Source organism: Lissotriton helveticus, chromosome 10 (assembly GCF_964261635.1).
Source record: "Lissotriton helveticus chromosome 10, aLisHel1.1, whole genome shotgun sequence".
Classification (NCBI taxonomy): domain Eukaryota; kingdom Metazoa; phylum Chordata; class Amphibia; order Caudata; family Salamandridae; genus Lissotriton; species Lissotriton helveticus.
In genome coordinates this window covers 1043307580-1043333903 of record NC_136071.1, presented here as the reverse complement: position 1 = coordinate 1043333903, position 26324 = coordinate 1043307580, and the positions used below count along the sequence as shown (strand labels likewise).

Sequence of the window (26324 nt, the reverse complement as noted above, 5' to 3'; positions counted from 1 at the left end):
GTCTAGTTGTAAATCTCAGCTCTCGTACTCTTAATCCAGTTGAGCAGTCAGTTTTGGAGAGAGGTCTGGGCTTTGTGCCAACTAATGTAGGTGACCCATTTCTTCTAAGAACGGAACTTGAGAAATTTTTCCGTAAAGTGCGCCTTCACTTTTTCTTTAAGAATAGAACTGATGATTCTCAATCAGGGGATGATATTATCAAGAACACAGGATTACGTCCTCCTTCCACTTTTACTCCTTTGAGCCATCAAGTTCCTTCCCTTGTTACTACTTTTGAACAAGCGGTCAGACACGATATTTCGCAGCTGCAAAATACCGAACGGAGTACGTTCCATAATTTTTCGAAACTTGAACAGCAGGCGGTAAAAAATCTCTCATTAGATCCGTCTATCATCATAAAACCGGCGGACAAAGGGGGAGCCACTGTTGTTATGGATCTGGAACAGTACCGTCAGGAATGCCTGAGACAGCTGGATAACGAGAAATTTTATCGTCGTCTTACTTCAGACCCCACCCAAAGTTTACTTACTGAAATTAAAACTTTGGTGGACGAAGGGAATATGGAGGGGTGGATCACACCTCAGGAAGCTAGGTTCCTTGTAACAGAGAAACCCACCATTCCAGGTTTCTATTGTCTCCCCAAGATCCACAAGACCACGAGACCACCACCAGGCCGTCCCATCATTTCAGGGATAGGTTCCATTTTGGAACCACTCTCCACTTTCGTGGATCATTTTCTCAGACCTTTAGTTAAGAAAATGCCCACATATCTGGAGGATACAGCCGACGTCCTCAGGTTACTACCAACTATTGAGTATGACGTGGAAACTGACCTCATGGTCAGTTTTGACGTAGAATCACTCTACACCTGTATTCCACAACAAGATACGTTGGATACAGTCAGAGGGCTTTTGGCAATGGAAGATCTGGACAGCATAACCCCAGTTGACTTTATTCTATCCCTCGCTGAACTAGCAATGAAGCAAAATTATTTTAAATTTGAAGAACAGCTGTTTTTACAGATCTCGGGGACCTCCATGGGGAGTGTTTTTGCCCCGAGTCTGGCTAATCTTTATGTCCATCAAATGGAACAGACTCAGATCCTCAACCATAGCAACCCATTCTCTAAACACCTGGTGCTATGGAAGAGGTATATCGACGATGTCCTGGTAGTGTGGCGAGGTTCTATCTCTGAAGTACAGGCTTTCCATACTTGGCTCAATGGTTGTAATCCTCATCTTAAGTTTACGCTTGAGTACAGTCATGTAAGACTCCCCTTCCTTGACCTATCTATCTTCCCTGAGGATGGAAGTCTTCGTAGTGAGTTGTTCACCAAACCAATGGCAAGAAACTCACTCTTGTCATTTTATAGCCATCATCCACGCTCCCTGAGGGAGAACCTTCCGGTGGGCCAGTTCCTCCGGGTCAGGAGGAATTGTTCATCCAGTGAGCTTTTTAACAAACATGCAACCAGATTAGCCACTCATCTGGAAGAACGTTATTACCCCAAGCATCTTGTGAGCAAAGCATGGAAACGTGCCTCGAACAACAACCGCGAGGCACTGATTGAAAAACGCCCAGTTAAACCACCAATGGAGCGCCTGACATTTGTCAGTACGTTCAGTACAATGTCTAACTCTGTCCAGAAAATGGTTCGCAAGAACTGGACGATTTTGAACAGTACTGGGGCAAACCTTCCATTACCACTGTTTTCATTCAAAAGGGCACCTAGTCTTCGAGACACTCTTGTCCATACAAGACCTAGGATTACCAAGACTGACGGCTCAACAACCCTATGGAACCTTCCTCCAGTTTCTGGTCACTACCCCTGTGGGACATGTAGTGTCTGTCCTCAGACTGAGAAAACCACTACAGTCGACATAGGGACAGGGAGGACATGGTTGCTCAAGAAGCATACTAATTGTAACACCGATAACGCCATCTATATGATAACGTGTCCCTGTTCCCTAAGATATGTTGGCTATACCACCCGCAAGATTAAAATAAGAATAGGGGAGCACAAAAGCACCATCAGGTGTCGTAAACAGGCTACCAAACTGACAAACCACTTTCTGGAGCAAGGACACACTGCTGATGAAATGAAATGGGTCATTTTAGAACGGCCATTTATTCCGTCTCATATCAGTGATGTGGCCAAATTTTTGTTCAGGAAGGAGCAGAAATGGATTTTTCTTTTGGAAAGTCACATGAAAGGTTTGAATGATGACATACCGTGGACATCGCTGTAATCCCACTAGTCCGTAGTTTTTGTCATCTGTTTTCAATATTGACTCATTCTGTCATCATCTTTGAGGTCATTTAAGACACTACATCTTAAGACCACATTGAGTCATTTTGCACTGAATACACCATTCTACACTTGTAAACTGCTTATTTGCAGCATACACAATTTAATTGTCACTATTTGTAGTCAAGAGAAGTATATACATGGCTGCTTCTACTTTGGCCCAATCTACATATGAATACACCGGTAATGGGATCGCGCTTGGCCGTGTTCCAATGCCGGCGCTCGCGCGTTACACTTTGGCGCATGCGCGGACTGATGCACATGGCTCAGTGACCGCGCATGCGTATTGTGGCCTGATAGCCGTGCGCATGCGCGTTGTAGAACACTGCTCACGCGCCGTACGGGATGCCTAGCGCATGCGCACTACAGGCGCGGGCATCCCTCTCACGACGTGGACGCGAATGATAATAGAAACAGCTGTAGCCTGTTACCCAATCAACCAGGGTATAAATAGACATGCGCCCTATGCGTCGGTACCTCCGTTCCCTCTCGGACGCCGGCATCGAGGTACCGACGGACAGGTAGGGCCCCACACCATCATTGGCAATCTCTAACAGGGCGAGTCAGCTTAGCACTAGCAAGAGTCCCTTTATGAGTGGTGCTGCGTACCTTAAGTCTTCAGCCATTCTTGCTCAAAAAATGGTTACTTGTAGTGCCAATGTCTCTTCTTAGCCATTTTATCGCTAGTAATAGTTCTCCAAGGAGTGGCCCTGCCCTCCATTTGTGGTTAATTTATTCCTGCATAGTTCTACAGTCATTTTCCTTGTACTTGGTTGAGTCCCTTTTTTCTGTTTAAAGCTAGGTTGTGTTAAGAATACTTTTGGAGATGGTAGCTAGTATTGTTGTTAGTCCCTTTGCTATTTTTCAAAGGTACTTCCTTGTCCATTTCCTTCCATAACTAGAGCGGGGCCTCCCCTTTTTCCCGAGTGGGTTCTGGGTGAGGTGAGGCGTACTCCCACATAATGCTGGGTAAGTCACTATATTCATTACTATATTTGTGATTTTATACACTGATTGAAACGTAGCAGTATAATCAGCGGGGAGAGATTGTCTCCATCGCCCTGTTTGTGTGCTTTAGCATCTTGTGCTTGTTTTCCTAGAATCTGTTGTGCACTACATGGTTTTTGATCCACGCTTATGTTTCTTCCTTAGGAGATACATATTATCTTGGACTTCCTACAGTATTCATCTGGGCTCAGAGGAACTGGTAGGATTTATCCAATTATACACTAGCGTGTTTCACCCAAAATTTTTTTTAGATTTGCAGTCGCAGTTTCCCAAATGGTCCTGAAGAAAGCTAAGACCAATAGTCAATACAGCTGAAACATGTCGACCTTCACTCACTTTGCCTACATATAGTTATTATTTTAAACTATTTTGGCATATTTTAATCTTGATCCGAGTGCCATACTGATTAAAATTAATTCTGGTCCTTGGAATCAATTTTACTTTCACGTTTTTCACTTTAATTTCTTGCACTGCACCCCATTAGCATCACCAGTGAAGCCCAGTGGTCTGTATTCACACCATGTTAATCCATCTCCGCACCATGACTAGGTGCAATGTTTGAGAATTGGATTGGTGACATCTCCCACATGACGACATTCCACCATATGGGTGGGCTGATGGGAATTTTTTCCTAACAGACCCGGGTCATCACTTTTAGTGCTACTAATGGTTTTGGGGCACTAGTTCCAGTTGCGGCACACTTACAGGTTTCTGACCAGACCACTTTTTGTGTATTGACAGTTTCCCTTAGGGCATGAGTGGTTTTGGTCATTAAATATAGCCCTATTGTGACCCTCCCTACGTTTATTCTCTGTACTTAGTGCAACTTTTGTTGCGGGTCCTTTTCTGAAATATTTTTATTTCTAAGGATATATTCCTTGATTATGCTCATCTAGCTTATACTTGTTTAAGAGACTACCTTGTTAAGGAAATGGCTGACTTTGCAGGACTAGCGTTTGATGACGAGATGTTACAAACTATCTTGGATGACAACCCCTCCCTTCTAGACTCATTACCTGAGACTTCCAGTGTAGTAAAGGATGAATGGCTTACACTGTTAAATTTGAAAAAATCACATACACGCACCTCTATCCATGGAACTATTATGGCACAATACCTGAGAGGCAAGTGTGCCCCTACAGGCCTTATTGTCACGAATACACCACGTCTTTTTTTGACTGACAAAGCCTTTCTAAGTGACTGGTCCCTTATTGCGTGGCGCTGCACGCGGGACTGGCTGATATTAATAATCAGTACAGCTAAGAGAATAGCGGATGGAATTCTTATAGAAATCCAGGTCCTTGAAGGTCAGATCAAAGCTGCATGTACTACACTGTTTAAGAAACGGTTAGATGAAACAAATAAGACAAATAAAGACTATAAGGATAACATCCTGATGAGTAAGATGGACAAGTTCAAGAAAGATTTAGATCGTTTTTCTATGGAGAAAACTTATCCATACACTAGTGACAACTATGTAGCCCCCAGCTTTAACAGCAGAGGCAAACAGTATGGGTCCAATTACTCATCTTCTGGGTCCGACACTTACTCTAGTGATTCAGATGCACCCAGCACGTCTGGAGCTCCCCAGAGAGGGGCGGGGTCTCAACAACGACCATTTAAGAGGGGGGGTCAACAGAGAGGTGCTGTGTATAATCAACACCCAGGCAATTACCAACATCCTGGTCCTTGGTGGCCACCAGGCCCATGGGGTTTTCAGCCACATCCGCCACCCATGAACCCATATACTCCTTTTCCCCAGTTTTTTCCTAACCAGCCTTTTTTAGGGCGTGGCCGGGGCCAGAACAGGGGAAGAAGAAAAGGACCTCAAACTGTCCACTGGGCAGTCGAACAGACGTTCCCCAACACTCGGAGCAGGCGAGCAGCTCAAGAGAACAACAGCTCGGAGACGACAGGAGTCTAGTTGTAAATCTCAGCTCTCGTACTCTTAATCCAGTTGAGCAGTCAGTTTTGGAGAGAGGTCTGGGCTTTGTGCCAACTAATGTAGGTGACCCATTTCTTCTAAGAACGGAACTTGAGAAATTTTTCCGTAAAGTGCGCCTTCACTTTTTCTTTAAGAATAGAACTGATGATTCTCAATCAGGGGATGATATTATCAAGAACACAGGATTACGTCCTCCTTCCACTTTTACTCCTTTGAGCCATCAAGTTCCTTCCCTTGTTACTACTTTTGAACAAGCGGTCAGACACGATATTTCGCAGCTGCAAAATACCGAACGGAGTACGTTCCATAATTTTTCGAAACTTGAACAGCAGGCGGTAAAAAATCTCTCATTAGATCCGTCTATCATCATAAAACCGGCGGACAAAGGGGGAGCCACTGTTGTTATGGATCTGGAACAGTACCGTCAGGAATGCCTGAGACAGCTGGATAACGAGAAATTTTATCGTCGTCTTACTTCAGACCCCACCCAAAGTTTACTTACTGAAATTAAAACTTTGGTGGACGAAGGGAATATGGAGGGGTGGATCACACCTCAGGAAGCTAGGTTCCTTGTAACAGAGAAACCCACCATTCCAGGTTTCTATTGTCTCCCCAAGATCCACAAGACCACGAGACCACCACCAGGCCGTCCCATCATTTCAGGGATAGGTTCCATTTTGGAACCACTCTCCACTTTCGTGGATCATTTTCTCAGACCTTTAGTTAAGAAAATGCCCACATATCTGGAGGATACAGCCGACGTCCTCAGGTTACTACCAACTATTGAGTATGACGTGGAAACTGACCTCATGGTCAGTTTTGACGTAGAATCACTCTACACCTGTATTCCACAACAAGATACGTTGGATACAGTCAGAGGGCTTTTGGCAATGGAAGATCTGGACAGCATAACCCCAGTTGACTTTATTCTATCCCTCGCTGAACTAGCAATGAAGCAAAATTATTTTAAATTTGAAGAACAGCTGTTTTTACAGATCTCGGGGACCTCCATGGGGAATGTTTTTGCCCCGAGTCTGGCTAATCTTTATGTCCATCAAATGGAACAGACTCAGATCCTCAACCATAGCAACCCATTCTCTAAACACCTGGTGCTATGGAAGAGGTATATCGACGATGTCCTGGTAGTGTGGCGAGGTTCTATCTCTGAAGTACAGGCTTTCCATACTTGGCTCAATGGTTGTAATCCTCATCTTAAGTTTACGCTTGAGTACAGTCATGTAAGACTCCCCTTCCTTGACCTATCTATCTTCCCTGAGGATGGAAGTCTTCGTAGTGAGTTGTTCACCAAACCAATGGCAAGAAACTCACTCTTGTCATTTTATAGCCATCATCCACGCTCCCTGAGGGAGAACCTTCCGGTGGGCCAGTTCCTCCGGGTCAGGAGGAATTGTTCATCCAGTGAGCTTTTTAACAAACATGCAACCAGATTAGCCACTCATCTGGAAGAACGTTATTACCCCAAGCATCTTGTGAGCAAAGCATGGAAACGTGCCTCGAACAACAACCGCGAGGCACTGATTGAAAAACGCCCAGTTAAACCACCAATGGAGCGCCTGACATTTGTCAGTACGTTCAGTACAATGTCTAACTCTGTCCAGAAAATGGTTCGCAAGAACTGGACGATTTTGAACAGTACTGGGGCAAACCTTCCATTACCACTGTTTTCATTCAAAAGGGCACCTAGTCTTCGAGACACTCTTGTCCATACAAGACCTAGGATTACCAAGACTGACGGCTCAACAACCCTATGGAACCTTCCTCCAGTTTCTGGTCACTACCCCTGTGGGACATGTAGTGTCTGTCCTCAGACTGAGAAAACCACTACAGTCGACATAGGGACAGGGAGGACATGGTTGCTCAAGAAGCATACTAATTGTAACACCGATAACGCCATCTATATGATAACGTGTCCCTGTTCCCTAAGATATGTTGGCTATACCACCCGCAAGATTAAAATAAGAATAGGGGAGCACAAAAGCACCATCAGGTGTCGTAAACAGGCTACCAAACTGACAAACCACTTTCTGGAGCAAGGACACACTGCAGATGAAATGAAATGGGTCATTTTAGAACGGCCATTTATTCCGTCTCATATCAGTGATGTGGCCAAATTTTTGTTCAGGAAGGAGCAGAAATGGATTTTTCTTTTGGAAAGTCACATGAAAGGTTTGAATGATGACATACCGTGGACATCGCTGTAATCCCACTAGTCCGTAGTTTTTGTCATCTGTTTTCAATATTGACTCATTCTGTCATCATCTTTGAGGTCATTTAAGACACTACATCTTAAGACCACATTGAGTCATTTTGCACTGAATACACCATTCTACACTTGTAAACTGCTTATTTGCAGCATACACAATTTAATTGTCACTATTTGTAGTCAAGAGAAGTATATACATGGCTGCTTCTACTTTGGCCCAATCTACATATGAATACACCGGTAATGGGATCGCGCTTGGCCGTGTTCCAATGCCGGCGCTCGCGCGGTACACTTTGGCGCATGCGCGGACTGATGCACATGGCTCAGTGACCGCGCATGCGTATTGTGGCCTGATAGCCGTGCGCATGCGCGTTGTAGAACACTGCTCACGCGCCGTACGGGATGCCTAGCGCATGCGCACTACAGGCGCGGGCATCCCTCTCACGACGTGGACGCGAATGATAATAGAAACAGCTGTAGCCTGTTACCCAATCAACCAGGGTATAAATAGACATGCGCCCTATGCGTCGGTACCTCCGTTCCCTCTCGGACGCCGGCATCGAGGTACCGACGGACAGGTAGGGCCCCACACCATCATTGGCAATCTCTAACAGGGCGAGTCAGCTTAGCACTAGCAAGAGTCCCTTTATGAGTGGTGCTGCGTACCTTAAGTCTTCAGCCATTCTTGCTCAAAAAATGGTTACTTGTAGTGCCAATGTCTCTTCTTAGCCATTTTATCGCTAGTAATAGTTCTCCAAGGAGTGGCCCTGCCCTCCATTTGTGGTTAATTTATTCCTGCATAGTTCTACAGTCATTTTCCTTGTACTTGGTTGAGTCCCTTTTTTCTGTTTAAAGCTAGGTTGTGTTAAGAATACTTTTGGAGATGGTAGCTAGTATTGTTGTTAGTCCCTTTGCTATTTTTCAAAGGTACTTCCTTGTCCATTTCCTTCCTTAACTAGAGCGGGGCCTCCCCTTTTTCCCGAGTGGGTTCCGGGTGAGGTGAGGCGTACTCCCACATAATGCTGGGTAAGTCACTATATTCATTACTATATTTGTGATTTTATACACTGATTGAAACGTAGCAGTATAATCAGCGGGGAGAGATTGTCTCCATCGCCCTGTTTGTGTGCTTTAGCATCTTGTGCTTGTTTTCCTAGAATCTGTTGTGCACTACATGGTTTTTGATCCACGCTTATGTTTCTTCCTTAGGAGATACATATTATCTTGGACTTCCTACAGTATTCATCTGGGCTCAGAGGAACTGGTAGGATTTATCCAATTATACACTAGCGTGTTTCACCCAAATTTTTTTTTAGATTTGCAGTCGCAGTTTCCCAAATGGTCCTGAAGAAAGCTAAGACCAATAGTCAATACAGCTGAAACATGTCGACCTTCACTCACTTTGCCTACATATAGTTATTATTTTAAACTATTTTGGCATATTTTAATCTTGATCCGAGTGCCATACTGATTAAAATTAATTCTGGTCCTTGGAATCAATTTTACTTTCACGTTTTTCACTTTAATTTCTTGCACTGCACCCCATTAGCATCACCAGTGAAGCCCAGTGGTCTGTATTCACACCATGTTAATCCATCTCCGCACCATGACTAGGTGCAATGTTTGAGAATTGGATTGGTGACATCTCCCACATGACGACATTCCACCATATGGGTGGGCTGATGGGAATTTTTTCCTAACAGACCCGGGTCATCACTTTTAGTGCTACTAATGGTTTTGGGGCACTAGTTCCAGTTGCGGCACACTTACAGGTTTCTGACCAGACCACTTTTTGTGTATTGACAGTTTCCCTTAGGGCATGAGTGGTTTTGGTCATTAAATATAGCCCTATTGTGACCCTCCCTACGTTTATTCTCTCTACTCTTGTTGTACCTCCCTACATCAGAGCATAAAGATCATCATTATAATACATTTTAACATGATTAAGAAATGGCATTACACAGGAGTATCCATTGTGCAGCTACTTTGCTAGATATGTTCTCAGAAGGTGAGAATGGAAACCTATGATTGGCTTGGGTGCACCAAGAGAAATCAATAATGGAGTGGTCAACCAAATCAAAGATGCTGCTTGAATATGCAAAGCGAAGATAAAGAGCACCTATTTTGGCTCTAGTGTATTTCCTAATCAATAAAGTATCCATTGTGCAGCTACTGGTACTTTGCCAGTTCCCTGAAAGTAGCTCTCTTAAGAGTAACCCAACAAAGTATGTAATATAGATGTTTTTGCCATTTTGAAAAGTGCAGTACTGCACACCTCTGTATACTTGGAGTGGCCTCCAGCCATACCAATGATAGTTGTTGTACTGGTTGACTTCTCAATGTGTAGGGAGTTATTTATGATTTTGCAGAGAGGGAGGGAAGCTATACATTGGAGAATCTGTTGACATAATCAAACCCACAGTTTTTCAGTTAAATTTAGAACTGATGGAAGTGTCGGTTTTACACTAAAAGGCTCCTTTGATGCAAAATGTGACCAGGATAACTCTGGTCCAAGATAGGGGAATTAATTAAAGATCATGATGCACAGAGAAAATACTCCCCCCACATCTGGACAATTCGTTTTGTTTTTGTTTTCTAGGAGCAATTATCTGAAAACAAAATACTTTGTGAAGTAGTGCTTAATTTGTGTTGGTGATATCCGGTGGGGGCCACTGGCACTCATTTTTGAGGACCAACACTTATTTTTCTTCATTAGATGTTTTCAGTGAGCAAAAAACACACACATAGTAAAGGAGGAGGAAGTGAAAGATGGAAAAACAGTGACCATGGAGAAAGCAGGAACACGTTAGAGTCAGCTAAAGGGGTGGGCAGTGTTTGGCAGTGGCTTAAAGAGGCTTTAGGTGGATTCAGGACTGCCTAAGCTTTACCGGGCTCACAGGAGGCCCACACCGGTTCCTTGTCCTGTTGCTGGGGTGGGACTCGGTCCACCAGCAGCCACTGCCATCAGGGAGGAGGAGCAAACGCCCTACCTGACGCCACAAGAGCGCCAGCAGACACCCGCCGCATGGGACACTTTACCGAGCTTACTGGAGGCCCACACCAAATCCTTGTGCTGTTGCTGGGTTGGGACTCAGTCTCCCAGCAGCCACTGCCTTCAGGGAGTTGGAGCAACAGCCCTGTCTGATGCCACAAGTGTGCCAGTAGATTTCTGCAGCGCAAGACCCATGCGGGCGTGGCTGGGCTATGCCCGGGTAAAGCCCAGGCCAAGGGCAGGCCCGTCTGCACCTGTCTGCGGCAAACAAGGCGGGACTGGGCCTGCCCTCTTGGCTCTAGACTCTTGTTACATTTTTCTTCATTTATGTGTGTTGTTCCTTTAAGCACCAGCCCTGTCCGCATGCCTTTGCATGAGCTCCTGCATGAGCCATGGCATGAGGCATGTTGTGCTTTGAACAGATTCCACATTCCAGTGGAGTTAGTTAGGAATAGCATAGTATCTGTGATTCAGTTGAAGACTATCCACTGCACTGTTTGGACCAGTATTCCTGTGCTGCAATAAATCCAACTTCTACTCTTCATGTTTTTCTTGATTAATTGCAACAACTCTTGATTTTGTTGATTAATATGATGCTGGCACCCCGATTTGGAATTTCATTTGGCTGGATCTATTTTGAAATAAGTAGGTTAAACAGCTCAATATATTACCTATCATGTTGTTTGCATCTCTGTGCTGCTCAGTGTTTCTTAATGGGGGGTTTGTGGAATTGGAATTGTATTTTTTTCCATCTTATGGTGCCTTGCAAGACCTACTTGAAAATATGGGTAAACGCAATATTGGAAGTCCCAAGACAGCAAAAGATTTGAACAGCACCACCAAGCATGCGAATTATAGACTCTTTTCTAGCACGTGCTGTGGGAGTCATATAAGAATAAATAGACTTGGCAGAGCAGCGCCTATCCTTGGGCATGGTTGGACCAAATTGCACAGATAAACATGTGGTGCCTATTGAGAACTTTGAACTTTGATTGGAGCAGGAAGGGAAGTTAGTGGAGAGACATTGTCCCATGTATCACTGAGCTTTCGGACGTTTCTGTCAATCATCATCCTTCTATTGTGTATGTGGCAGCTCCTTCTCCCTTGGCTCCTACATCTATAGCTTGCTCACCCGCAGCAAAAATAAATGGAGACACAAATGGCTGTAGTTGTTAGCCAAGGCGTCCCTGACCCCCCCCCCCCCCCCCCCCACCGCCCCTGCCCTTCATGGGGCTGTTGATTACCCTGATCTCCTAGACAAATCTTTTTGGACTCCTTTCTGGAATAAATTAACAGCTACCATTAATATGTTATGTTATGTTATGTTATCCGGATTTATAGAGCGCACAGATGCCCCAGCAAAGGGGCGTCCTGGCGCTAGAACAGAACAAAAACCGGACAGGAGGTGGAAGACACAGCACAACAACAGAACTAAGGACCTAAGGGGAAGAGAAAGGTTTTAACAGCCTTCCTGAAAACGAGGAGCTCATCAATGGCACGAATGTGAACAGGCAAGGAATTCCATAACTTGGCGGCGAGGACGCGCCGCCAATGTATTGCTGCCTCTTAGAAAGAATTTGGATAGGTTGGAGGGTGAATTTAGAAATCTAACTTCCTTTATTCAGAAAGTAACTAACGTGAATATAACAGGTGCTTGTGTTAGTGAGTCTTCTTCATTAAATTCTGGGCAGGTTAATTTTGTTAGTAACCCATCCTGGCCCACCAGTCGGCAACAGTTTAACCTGGGGCCTGTACCGCTCCAGGGCAGACCTTAGTGAGCACTGTGGCAGGGTGTGCACAAGGGAAGAGTCTAGGGCACTCTGTGCACACACCTTCTACGGACCATCTCCAGCCGAACCAGCTTCCCTCTCTTGGTACACAGTCTTAGTTGTTTGTAACAAACCACACTGATTCTTACACCATAATGCCTCCTTATTATCCTGTAACGATTAATCTCCCCTCTGCTGTTGTCCTCATGTGACAGTCCTAGTCAATGTCCCTCTTTTGAAATCAAGCATTAGGGAAACCTCTGAATACTTGAAGAATAATGATGTCCATTGGCTTAGTTCTAATTGTACTTTTTCACCTCTTAGAGCACACCAAATCTTATTTACCAGGCGAGTGGGATTGATTGGGCCTCTAAAGAAAAATCGTATAGTAGTTATCAATTTCTGACATCCTAGCATTTTTTGAGATATTTTTGCAAGGGCAGTACTGCCCTCCTCGGCTGTTAGGCACATGGCTATATTCTCCATGGCCTTTTTTATTTTTTTTAAATTTTTCCCAAAACCTTTATTGCACTTTGCATATTACACAGCGGAATGCCTACAACCCTGCGGGCCGGCCGCCATTTTAAGATCGTTACTCACAGCAAACAGCGGCAGAATGAGTATTTAAACAAAAATCATAATAGTGTTTAACGAAACATGCCGTGTAAGAAAAGTGCAGTACTAGCAAATAAAACATTCGGAAAATGCGGTTTTGATGGTATTTTTCGCTTTTTCTGTTTGTAAAACAACAAACTAGTAACATTAACCTGTTAGGAATGACAGTACGGTCTGCTACAAAACAATACAGTTCAAGCCATAAGCGTCGTTTTGGAGGACAGTAAGTCGAACCACATTGCCTAGTGCCTAAATTTGTCCATTATTCAATACATTCTCCCTCATCGCCTGACCCATCATGGTATACCCTGCAGGAAACCTTCACGTGTCTCTAGCCCTCCACCCCCTCTATTCTCAACCCTCATCACTTCCGTCGTCGGAATCTTCCTGGTCATCTTCGGGCAAGGGCTCACAAATATCCCCTCTAAATACATTCCATTTTAACCAAATCTTGTTCCATTTCCCCGGGCAGGCTCGGCTGGAATATATTGCCCTCTCGGTCAACATTACTCTGTCCATGGTCCGGCACCACTGGGACCTAGTCGGCAGGTCAGCTGCCCCCCATCGCTGTGCTATGTCGCGTTTCGCCACCATGACCCCTGCTGTGATCCAGAGTTGTTCATACCTGGACAGGTCAGTAGGTTCCCATATATTCAGTAAGCACCTCCTCGGGTCAGGCAGTAGGGATTGGTCTAGTGTTTGTGAGAGTGTGCGGAGTATTTGTCTCCAGTACTCCTGGATTTTGGGACAGTCCCATATGGTGTGGAAGAATGTGCCCTCCTCTCCGCAGCCGCGCAAACAGTAAGGATGGGGCGCACGCTGTATGCGGTGCAGCACCGTCCTTGTGTAGTAAACCCTGTGGAGGATCTTAAATTGTATTAGCCTCATGCGTGCAGAGATGCCCACTTCCCTAGGTGATCCAAGTGCCGCATTCCAGTCGTGTTCATCCATATCATGAATGTCTCCCTCCCATTTCTCCTTCAGGTGGAGTGTCGGATCTGGGGTATTATTAAGCAATTTACGATATGTGAGGGACGTCGCTTTCTCTAGCATGTAATCAGTGAGGAGGCGGTCTTCCAGAGGAGAAGACTCCGGTAGTGGTGTGCCGGGTGGCAGGACTGTGAGCAGTGCATGGCGGATTTGAATGTATCTGTAAAGTTCCCTGTCACCGAAATCATACAGCTCTTTTAGTCGGGCAAAGGGAATTACCTCCTCCCTCTCCCACAGATCCCCTACTGTGGTGATGCCAATCGTGTCCCATTGTGCGAACCCCTTGGTGTTTCTGAGATTGCCCAATGCCCGGGAGTCCCACAGTGGAGTCATCTTGGTTATCTTCCCCTTCCAACCCAGGGCCTCCGTTGCCGTGTGCCATATTTGAACTGTTAGTTTCGTGGGGCCTAGTAGTGCCCGCATCTTGCGGCGATCGTACAATGGACCTAACAAACTAGTTATGCCCAGTTGTGTCCTGTCCGAATGGAATGCCGGGTCAGTATGTGGCGCGTGGATCCACTGATTAATTGGCTTGAGGTGTGCAGCCCAGTAGTACAATTTCAGATTTGGCAGTGCGAGACCCCCGCTATACCAGTCTCTGTGTAGCTTGGACTGTGCCACTCGTGCTGGGCGGTTACCCCATAGAAGGTTGGAGACCAGAGCCGCCACTTTCTGGAAGAACTTAGGTGGCACAGGATATGGCGAATTCTCAAGGACATATAAAAACCGCGGTAATGCCATCATCTTGTAAAGTGCCGCCCTGCCCAAGAGCGTTAACGGCAGGCCCGACCAAAAGTCCACATCTCGTTTAAGCCGGACCAGGTGTGGATTCAGGTTCTTATCCATGAATTCTGCCGGGTCCCTAGTGACATGTATTCCTAGGTATTTAAAGGACGTTCCCGCCAATTTCAGTGGGCACGCATTGTCGAGATTCGGGGCTGGACCTTGCAGAATGTACACTTCAGACTTGGCCCAGTTTAGTGTATAGCCTGAGACACTGCCGTGTGTGTCGCAGATGCGTAACAACGCTGGTATGCCTTCATCGGGGTCGGTTAGGTATACTAACATATCGTCGGCGTATAAGGACAGCCGATCTTCCCAACCCCCAGGCCATGTTATGCCTTTAACGAGGGGTGAAGCTCGTATGAGGGTTGCAAGGGGTTCCAGAGGGATGGCAAACAGCAAGGGCGACAGAGGGCACCCCTGTCGCGTGCCCCTTCCCAACGGAAACGCATGCGAAATATGGCCATTAGCTACCACGTGATCCATTGGGTCCGTGTATAACAGCTTGACCCATGCAAGAAAGCGAGGGCCAAATCCCATATGCGTCAGCGTCTCGAACAAGTATTCCCACTCCACCAGGTCAAACGCCATTTTGGCGTCCAGCGTTAGAATCACTGCTGGCGAGTTAATGGTGTCCGTTCTAGCCAGTACCCCGTGTAGTTGCCGCAGGTTCAACGCCGTGTTCCTGTGCGGCATAAATCCGGACTGATCCGGATGTATGATCGATGACAGATGGGGCAGAATCCTTTGTGCTAGGAGTTTAGCCAGGATGTTCACTTCCATGGCCTTTTTTTGTCGCCATTTACGAAGTCCTGAACAAGTGTACAATGCTTTATGGAATCTGCGGAGGGTGCCAAGGCCCAACATTACTTTTTGCCCCCACTTAGCTGTATCTAAAAGATACCAGATATTGAGTACTTTACAAGATAATGATTTACTCATTGTAGTAGGCACCATGACTTGAGATATGGAGAAGATGACCATGATGGCTTCTGGTGGCTACTTGCCCCACAATGATTTTTTAAGTGATACTGGGATGGTAATGATCCGTAATAGGGGTAAATATAAGCCTATCGACAATAATCTTGATGTTAATCCTAACTTAAGTTGCCTACTCACCTATGCTTCCATTACGGGTGATATTAACCACACCCTGGGTGGGAGTTATAAATTAGCAACATGGAATGTGGGCAGGCTAACGTATAAGATCAGAAATGCTGACTGGATCAATACCATATCTGGCTTTGACGTTATCCTTATTAAAAAAACTCGGTGTACAAACCCAATTTGTATGGAGAGATTTTCCTCACATTTTCTCGGTGCTATAACTTCCCAAGCTGGGCGGGCTAAAGGGAACTTCAGATACCTATTTCTAATAGGTTCTCTGCAACTGTTAAGAAGACTTCTTTGGTGAGTCCATACTCCCAATTGCTGTAGTTAAGTAGGAAGGGGGTACGGGATGTAGTATTGGTAAACTTCTATAATAATGTTTTTGATGCTACTTGCGGTAGAAGTTGAATTATTATGGGCAAGTGTCTTTAATAATCAGGCTTGCGCCATATCCTCAACAAGTGTATGTGGATATATCAATCAGGAAGGGGTGGGTTGTGTTAATTTCTGCCATAATGAATATGGAGACGTATTGGATTCCATAATTTCTAAGATTGACTTGCAGTTATTGGGGTGTGGCTCTGATGCTAATGGGGGAACAAGTCCCATCATTTATCAGAAGAAACTCATCACCACTTATTGGCCATGTATGGGTATCTGCCCCTGCAAATGATATGTGTGGCACCAGTAGTATTTTATATTCTGTATTAAGTGACCATAATCCTATTTTGCTATATTTCCTCTTTTGTGGTAAGAAATGCGAATTATTTCCTTTAGTAAACAATATTTCTCCTACCAGGTCTAATGTGCACAAACTAAGTGGGCTAGCATTGATTCTAAGAGTATGTTGCAAAAATTGTATTAAGTAATTTTATAGAAATAAGTTACTATTTACAGGAAGATGTTTCTTCTAATTGTTGATGGATAACTTTAACCAGATTATTTGCTCTATTAAATCATATTTGACTTACTTTCCAAACACTATACAGGAAAGCAATAGGGGATGGTTCAATCATGCTTGTACCCAGGCTTCTCGGTCACTCAAACAGGCTTTACGCAGCTTATCCTGGGATACCTTGGCTAATAAGTCCCTTCACCAACAATATAGACAGGCCCTGGTTGTATGGAAGAAAACACTCCAGGTAGAAGCATGGAAAAATTGGCTTCATCTGTAGAAACTAAGGATAATAAGTCATTTTGGGACATTTTTCTGAACGTTTTAGACAGAGTAGTAGCAATGGCGAAGTTGAAGGTCATGAGATGATACATAAATGGGGTACCCTCCCACTGGATATTACTATCTATGAAGTTCTTTTAGTTTTACAGGCCAGCACTGGGGGACAGACTCCTGGACCTGATGGGGTACCCGCAGATGCATTTAAGTCTGCCACAGAACTTTGGGCCCCATCTATACAAGAGTGTTTAATTTAACTGCTGTAGATACGATTCCACCTTCATGGGTTATTTCCATAATTGTACCTATTTACAAAAAGGGAGATAAAGCAGACCCTAGGCATTATCGCCCTATTTTACTCCTGGACTCTTCAATGAAAGTAATGAGTCGAGTTTTACTAAAGAGTTTGGAGGAATAGGTATAAGAACATTCTATTTTATCTCCAGTGAAGTTTGATTTTTGAAAGGAGTTGGAGACTATTGAACAATGCATTAACCTGGAATTATTGATCATGAAATACACTAGAGCCAAAATAGGTGCTCTTTATCTTCGCTTTGCATATTCAAGCAGCATCTTTGATTTGGCTGACCACTCCATTATTGATTTCTCTGAGTGCACCCAAGCCAATCATAGGTTTCCATTCTCACCTTCTGAGAACATATCTAGCAAAGTTTGTTTTGGGTCCCAGGGTGAATGCTTGCCTACCTCTAAATTAGGGCGAGGCATTTGACAAGCCTGTATGATAGCCCCGTTATTGTTCTCACTTTTTATTAATGGGGTAGATAACCTCTTGCAGTCTTTGCAAGCTCATGCTCCTTGTGCCGCTGGCCGTTCCATAACAGTACTGTTATATGCTGATGATGCTGTTCTGCTAGCTAGGAAGCCGGTTGGCTTGCAGAAATTAATGAGTGCTTTTGGGGAGATTATGTCTTCCAAAACACTGGTAATTAAAAAATCTGAATCTTGTACTATGGTTTCCGTGCATAAACACAATCAATGTAGAACCTTTTTAATTGATAATACCCCTTTTGCTAAAGTTAACTCATTTTGCTATTTGGCTGTCTTATTGCTACGATTCATGGGAGAACAGATTTTACATACAAAAGCCAAAATGAGCAAAGTCTCACAAGGGAATTTGAGATTTTCCTTGAAATTAAGCAGTTGATCCATCAGAGAAATGGTTGATATTCATAAGGCTAGAAGGGTGACCAATGCCACATATTGGCCCTAACTTTGGGGTTACACCTCTACCACCGTCCTGCAAATTGAGGAAGACTGTTTTTTAAAATGGGTATTATGTTAACCCGCTTCTGCTTCAACTGCGATTGTATATTAGGCGGTGGATTTGCAGCATCTAGACGATATACTTTTAGTAAGATCTTTGTTATAACGGTTTTCCATATGGGCAAAAGACGAAACTAGCATCATCAGATCAATTATTTTAGATTGTCTAACCCTGGACAACATTTCACGTATCTCCTGGCTAGCTTAGATTCATTCCTCTTTTAGTATGCTGTTTAAATTGCCCATATGGTCAGATCCTGCACAAGTGTTATCATTAACTAAGATGACTATTAAAGAAACCTTTCCACAGCATAGATCTGACCGGCGACTGGCTGTTAACAGGAAATAGTCAGTTACCCTGTATATGTCACTTGACTTAAAGGAAGTTGGTAAAAGTGACTTATCCTTTGTGACAAGTATGCAGCTTCGTTTTGTGTTGGTAAGACTGTGATGTGTTACTGTGCATCATTTAGTGGCTTTACCGAATATGAAGTCTTGTCCCTTAGATACGACCCCTTGCCCATGTGATGGTGGAAGCAAGCAAATCATATTGCCCTTTCAGCTGTTTTGTAATTTAAATCGGAATCTTAGATGTTTTTATCTTAAACCTATATTTGCTGTATAGAACATTAGATCTTATAAAGTTGCCAGAAAATATTTGATTGCACTAACGTAACACTCTGTGTGTTATAATGTTGCCCTTTTTATTCTGAAAGCCATTAATGTGAGGAAAAGTCTTATGTATAAGAGGATCCTCGATTATAAAATCCACTGACCTGGTGGGCCAGTGGGCCACACTCTAAATGCTACATCAGTTCTTTAAACGTTTTTCATGTGTTCATTTCCCCTGTTGAAACCTCTTAGTATGGTGTATTTTAATACCTGTTGGTGCATTTTTGCTTTTCTAGTATTTATTTCAATTCAATCTATCAGTTCATATTTGTTTGTCATGATTATATTTTCCAACTGCATCTAATGTAAATATATTTCACTTGGCTCTTCATTTCTTCCCTCATAAGAGTTGGGCAGAGGTTGCTGCCAAGCATAGAGCAATGCTATAAGGAATGAACCCTCTGAAACGGATTCAAGTTTGAGTTTGTGGGTACTCCCAGCTCCCCCTAGAGGTGTAGACAGTGAGAGTAGGAACAGACCCTCACATGTGCATGGAGTTTGAATCCATACCTTCTGAAATTGAGTCTTCAGTACATCTACTGAGCTGTGTGCACATTATATGAGCATAAATAAGTGTAACTTAAAAACCAGAATGGCTGAACATTTTGACATTATTAGAAAACAGATATGAAATTTTTACTTTCAATATATTACGTTTAACAGTTTAATCTATTTTGGGCCAGATGTAGGTCGCCAATTACCGGTCGGTAACGGCCGAATTCGGCCGTTACCGACCGGTAATTGGTTTTCGAGATGTAGGGGACAATATTTTACAGATTCGGTAAATTTACCGAAACGGTAAATTTACCGAATCTGTAAAATACCGAATCGGTAATTTTACCGATTCGGTAAAACCCAGATGTAGGTAGCACTGTTTACAGTGCTACAGGACTTCCGAATTCGGTATTTTACCACCCAATCCAATTGGGTGGTAAAATACAGAATACAGGTGTGCATGCACATCTGTGCATGCACACCTGTGCCATGTGGCACACAGACATGCCCTAAGGCATTTGGGGTGCTAGAGGGTGTCAAAGTGACACCCCCTGCACCCTTGCTGAAATCGGTATTTACCGAATCTGTAAATACCGATTCGGTAATGCCCATTAATTCCTATGGGCTTCAATGCCCATAGGAATCAATGGGCATTACCGAATCGGTATTTACAGAATCGGTAAATACCGAATCTTAACGATTCGGTATTTACCGATTCAGAAATACCTACATCTCCCCCCCTCTATTTTACCACTTCTTAAATACCGAATCGGTATGGTTCGGTATTTCAGAAGTGGTAAAATAAAATTACCTACATCTGGCCCTTTATGTGGTATGGAGTTAAATCTGGGCAGTTGTGAAGTTTCTTAGATATATTCATTTGCTGCCCTGCTAGGCGAGGTACTATTGATGATGCTGGTCTTCAAGCCTGTAAACCTTATAAGAGTGACAGGTGCGACTTGTGTGCAATGTCTTAGTGAATAGTGAACAGCAAATTGATGTTCTGAATCACATATATAACAAATATATTACTTTCAGGAATTACATACTGAAAGTTAGCTAATTGCACAAGAGTGCAACATTAGTTTCAGCTGTAGGATAACAAGATATTATTTCATCCACATAGTTACTTGTATAATTCATTATGGAAATTTGGAAAGACCATGTCCCTGATTAATGTGCCTTAGGTTGACTCAACTCTGGTTCTCACAATAATAAGCCGGCACATGTATTCACCATACATGGCTACTTGTTTCACCATCAGTGCATGGACATTCCTTTTAGTATTATTAGTGCCTTTCTAAACAGGCCTTGAGACATGGAACGACCTAGTTCGGGAATATTTCAAACTCTTTTTAGGAGTACCACGTAGAACTCTACCCACAAATTATTTATATAAATAGAGCCACATAATGATTTGCAGAAATCATTTATGAAACACAAGGGCTAAAAATCGTGATGTTTTACAGGCAAGTCAACATATAACATGTACTAGCACCAACATCAGAAAACGTTTCAAGGACCATGATTCGCCTGAAGCAGTAAATACGCTTATATTGCCACCATGAAAGCTTCTGTCCATAGAAATTCAAGTGGTGCAGCAGAAAATTGAGGACACGTTTAGATATTGCTCAACTGATGCCCTATGCATAGAAAAAAGTCCCTCCATCTGAAAGTCTATGTCAATAAAAAAACACGGTTTACGACACTGTGATTGTGTCTGACAGAAAATAAAACTTGTCTAACATGTGTAGATTTGCCGTCAACAGAGCTACCATCACTTGCATTTAATAGGCTTGTATGTAATTCTCCAGAATATATCCGTATTGAAATAACATTCCTAAGCAACTTAAGACCATACGAAAATCAAGTCCTATACATTGTGAATGATGTCAACACAGGCTCAGTGTCCTAACACAGTTCAGTTAAAAACAATTCATTTTATTGTTACAAATTTGTAAAATTCTGACATAAGCAGCCATGATGGAACATAAATAACATCACAAACAGTATAACAACACATACACTGAAATAATCACTTTACATACGATCATAAAACGAATAACTGAACATTATCTAAGACAAAATTAATGTTCATGTGATATAAACCACAAGTGGCTAGACTTTGTAGATGTTGATTATTTTACCTACGCGCGTTTCGGCGTGTCACACGCCTTCTTCAAGAAGAGCCACATAAATATCAAAAAGAGAGATGGAAGCTGAACATTAAGGGCAAGATGTAGGAAGCCTAATACCGGTCGGTAAGGCCGAAATTATCGAATTTCGGCCGTTACCGATCGGTATTAGGCTTTTTAGATGTACGAGGCCTAAAAATGAAGGATTCGGTAATTTACCGAATCGGTAATTTAAGGAATCGGTAAATTACCGAATTCTTAACCCCTTCGACGCTCATGACGAGCTGGGCTCGTCATGAGGTAGCCTCCTCGCACGCTCATGACGAGCCCAGCTCGTCATGAATAAAGGGCTTTACAGATTCTCAGCGCAGGAGCAGAATCTGTAAAGCACGCATGCGGTTAAAATACCGATTCGGTAAATTACCGAATCCTTAATGTAAGGAGCACTGAAATGAGCGCTTTTCCCATTTCAGGATCCGTTATTTACCACTAACTACAAGTTGGTTGTAAATTTCTAAAACCCTATAAAAAGCAATTTATTGCAATTTATGACAGTGCCATGTGGCAGACGTACATGCCCCTAGGGCATGTATGTCTGCCACATGTGCACCCATGCACTATTCAGGGGTGCAATAGGGTGTCAAAGTGACACCCGGCCACCCTTAATGTGTTCCCCCTTTTAGCGAATCTGTATTTACCGATTCAGTAATTCCCATTCATTCCTAGGGGCCTGGAGGCCCATAGGGATGAATGGGAAATACCGAATCGGTAAATACCGATTCGGTATTTACCGAATCTTACCGAGTCAGTAAAAAATATCGAATGAATACCTAAAGCCCATTTACCGATTCTAAAATACAGAATCGGCAAAATTCGGTAATTTAGATTCGGTAAATCTGGATTACCTACATCTGGCCCTAAGTGAGAATCTTTAAAAGATAAGCGGTTCTGTAAAAAAGACCGACCAAAGAAGACTGTGAACATTATCATAGTAAAGAAGAATTAATAAACAGCCGGATATAAAGAGGTAATTACCTGGTGAAGACCCTGGGTCCACGAACTATGTAGACAACTGTAGGTATTAGATGATGAAAGACCAATGAATTGATCTGGAAATAATTATACCGGTCTAAGAATAAGGAAACAGTGATACTGAGATGACGCTTAAGCCCAAGAAATCCAACCGGCAGGACTTCTGGGGGAGAGAAAAAAACCCTTTCACAGGTATCTTAGACTCTGTGATGTAGCTTTTAATATATTGGCAACGAATAACTGAGTGACGGTGTAGTCACAGGGAGAACTGATTATGGATAGCGTCTATGTCTGGCGACGAAGATAGAATCTACTCGATGTCCACTCTCCAGAACATAATCAGGGCGATCCACCACCCCAGTTGAAAAGAGACGAGGAGGCAGATCATATGAAGGATGGATGTCTCGCTTGTTTCAGAGACAGGAATATGAGATCAATAGAGCGCTCAAGTCCATCAAAGTTTCAAATGCAAAATCAATTGCCGTAGAAATGACACCTTGCTATTTCAAATGTGCCAAAATAGAGAGGTGATGGCCCATAGTGACTCTTGCAACACACAAAGGGTGATGGGAGGAATGCTTGCAAACAGTCTAACCACTGGCAGTTGCTCGGGGTAGCATGCCAATCCATCAATTTTGCCCACTATGCCACCTCAGATTAGACCGAGCCTTGTCCTGCTACAACGTTAACACTCCAGCCTGAACTGCCAAGCCAGCTAATCTTCAAGAGCTATTTCAGCCTGATTGGGCCTCTTCAGTTCGGTGTAGCTTGTTTCCAGTGGCACAGTGACCAAAGGACCCAGTTCTGGAGGTGATCTGGCCACTTAGGCTGTTACACCAAACACACACTTTGACTCGGCACTGTATTGAAATGTGTAATACACTTTTGAGTGTTCAGAACAGTCTAATATTTTACGAATGAAAATAGAAAACAGTGTATTTCCAGATGCTTCTTTGATTTGCAGTACTTTTTAATGGTTTGTTTCAATTTCATGATGCATAGGTCAAATAATAACTTTTATACAAGAACCAGTACAAAAATGGTTTCACTTACCTTTCCGTCATTTTCCTTTTTGGTAGAAAACATACACCAATGACTGCAATTATGATCAACAGACATGCCAGTCCAGCACCGAGGCCTATCCAGATGCCTTTTGGGGGGACAGAAAGAACATAAGGAATTCTAATCTACAGAAAATGATTAAAGATATTTTTGATTTTTTTAGAATTCACCTACTTTGATGGGTTGTGGCCAAGGGAGGAGAAGATGGCCCAGACTGGATGTGGCACCGGTTTCCTTTCCATTCTTCGGTACATCTGGAAATTACAGAATGCACAACTTATTCAACAGGAATGCACTGGCGCCCTTTGAAACGCAAGCTGCAAAGATTGTTGGTACAGTGAGTTATGAAAATAGGTTTCGCAATTGTGTTTTTATATTCAGTAGGCGTAGGTAAACGGTCTTGCAAAATAAACTTGACGTTTAATTTCCTGTGAGAGACTACAAAACCAATACCAGGATATAACAAACATTCCTAAACTCTTTAAAGGCACACTCTGATTTATACAGACCTTACTTGCATATGCTGCTTAAAAAACTATTGACATTGAAAGCACCACAAATTACAAAAGAATGTATATAAGTCCTCTTGGTTTATTTCATATTTAGTTATTTATGTACAGGTCGCCTGACAAGCAAGTAGCATCCCTCCTGAGGAGCTTGCAGCTTTTTAAATGTCATTGTTACAGTGATTAGAGAAACACTCTTTATTTCTAGATTACAGCGAGCTAATTGGTCCTGCTGAAAATATCCACATTATTGCACAGAAATAATGGTTATAATTGAAAGTGCCCTGTTAATGTATTCACTAAATTCATCCATGCGCTCGTTACGCCCATCTTTAATCTGAATTAGGCTGAAGAAGCAGCATGTGGGAGGTGTATATCTGACGGCTGTCCATCACTGGTTGTAGATCCTTGCTTCCTAGAATGAAAGATGGGTCAACAACCAATGAAGGTGGTCACCAGACTCCTCCTCGGTTGTACAAAAACGTGCAATATCCAGTACAGGGCACTTAACTGACCCAAAGCTGGAAGAACAAAGCCAAAGGTAGTAAGGCCCTGGTTTTAATTGTAATCTAATCTAATAAATACGAGGTACATTTCACTGCCAGAAAAATTCTGAAGCTGCCATTTGGATGATGTCATCAAGCTTGCACACAGTTTACTCTACCCAGTCCCCCACTGTGCCACATTGGTAAAGGGCCTATGATTACGTCAATGACCTTACAGCGGTCCCAAAACTCAGGTATGCCTACTATTGATATACTTTATCCACCAAGGGTAGGGGGAAACTGTTAAGAGTGATCCACCTCATCCGGCACTGGTCCAGAGCTCCTCTCCAATCTCGATCCAACTGGATAATCGTTCCCCCCACACCCAAACAGGCATACTTGGCACTCAAAGAGTACGAAATAAAAAACCTTGTAAAAAGGTATGAAAACACCAATGCCTCAATTACTCCCCAGGCCAAGCAAAAACTGGCTTCCCTATGCATAGGATTATGTCGAACCACACACAAGACGCATTCCCCATCCCCACCCAAAATCATAACTTATTATTTCATCTGATTAATATCACCACCCTCCGTCTCGGGCAAGCTGAAAACAAACATGCTATTTTCTCTGTGTTAGGAAATGGGTTTCAGGTTGGCAGAGGTATGCACAATACACAAGCAGGAACCACAGCCCTAGTCAGGGTAAGTCAGATACACACCCTAAATTAACCTGTGCTCACCCTGTGGTATCCTGTGGTATCTTGACACAGGGCAGTCGGACTTAACTTAAGAGGCAATGTGTAAAGTATTTTTGAAACACATCAAATAGTAACACATTGAAAACACCACATCAAGACTCCACACCCGTTTTGAAAAACAGAGAATAATTGTATAAGTAAAACAAGACCAAAATGACAAAAATCTAATCACTAGAAGTCGGTGATTGATCACACTGGAATGGGGCAAAGTCAATGGTTCAGGCTGAACTCAATGGAGCACACGCCGGATACACGACACATGCATGGTTTGCTGAGCAAATGTACATTCCAACTGGGGGAAATCCTGACTCTGCCAGCACTGCCCTGTCCACCAGGTTGAAGCAGGCCATAGACATAGTTGCCCCCCTGCGGAGAGTCATAATTAGGGACAAAGGGAAAGGGGCCACATGGTTCAATGACTCCCTAAGAGCCCTGAAGCAAATCCTCCACCAACAGGAGAGAGCATGGCAGAAATCCTACACTGCAGATTCCCGCATAGTGTACCTTTTATCGCTTGGAGCCTATAAAAAAGCCATCTTTGCAAGGAAAGCAGAATGTTACGAATTTAGGATTTCCTCAGCTAAGGATACTCAAAAACAAACCTTTTGTGTACTCTCGGAGTTAAGACAAACAAAGACTGTGCAGCCCGCACATAGTCCAGAGGATTGTAACAAGTTTCAATCATTCTTCCTTGACAAAGTCAAGGACCTACTGAACGTGATTACTACCACCTCCACAGTGCCCTGTTCACTGTCACCAGTTCTCCCGGGCACCTCTGTTTGCGGCACCACTCGCTGTCTTCCCGACTCTGACCACTGACTCTCTGCCCCCCCCTTAATGGGGCGGGTCAAGTCCGGCTCCCCAGCAGACCGTGCCCACCAACTATCTTTAAGATGGCGCTACCAGGGATTGAGGATGAGGAACTTTCACTTCTCAATCAATCCCTGGCAATGCCCTCGATCCCACACAAAACGG

At 43.5% G+C, this 26324-nt stretch overlaps 1 protein-coding gene across 1 annotated transcript in view; it reads right to left on the bottom strand.

Moving 5' to 3' along the window:
* Positions 1 to 26324, bottom strand: part of MALRD1 (MAM and LDL receptor class A domain containing 1) — a 2679189-nt gene that overhangs the window by 238641 nt on the left and 2414224 nt on the right. Inside the window, exons 32-33 of the mRNA XM_078663745.1 lie at positions 23773 to 23852; positions 23590 to 23686 (exon numbers count right to left, since the gene is read on the bottom strand). Coding sequence (XP_078519871.1) covers positions 23590 to 23686; positions 23773 to 23852 — 177 coding nt within the window. The remainder of the gene's footprint in view (positions 1 to 23589; positions 23687 to 23772; positions 23853 to 26324) is intronic.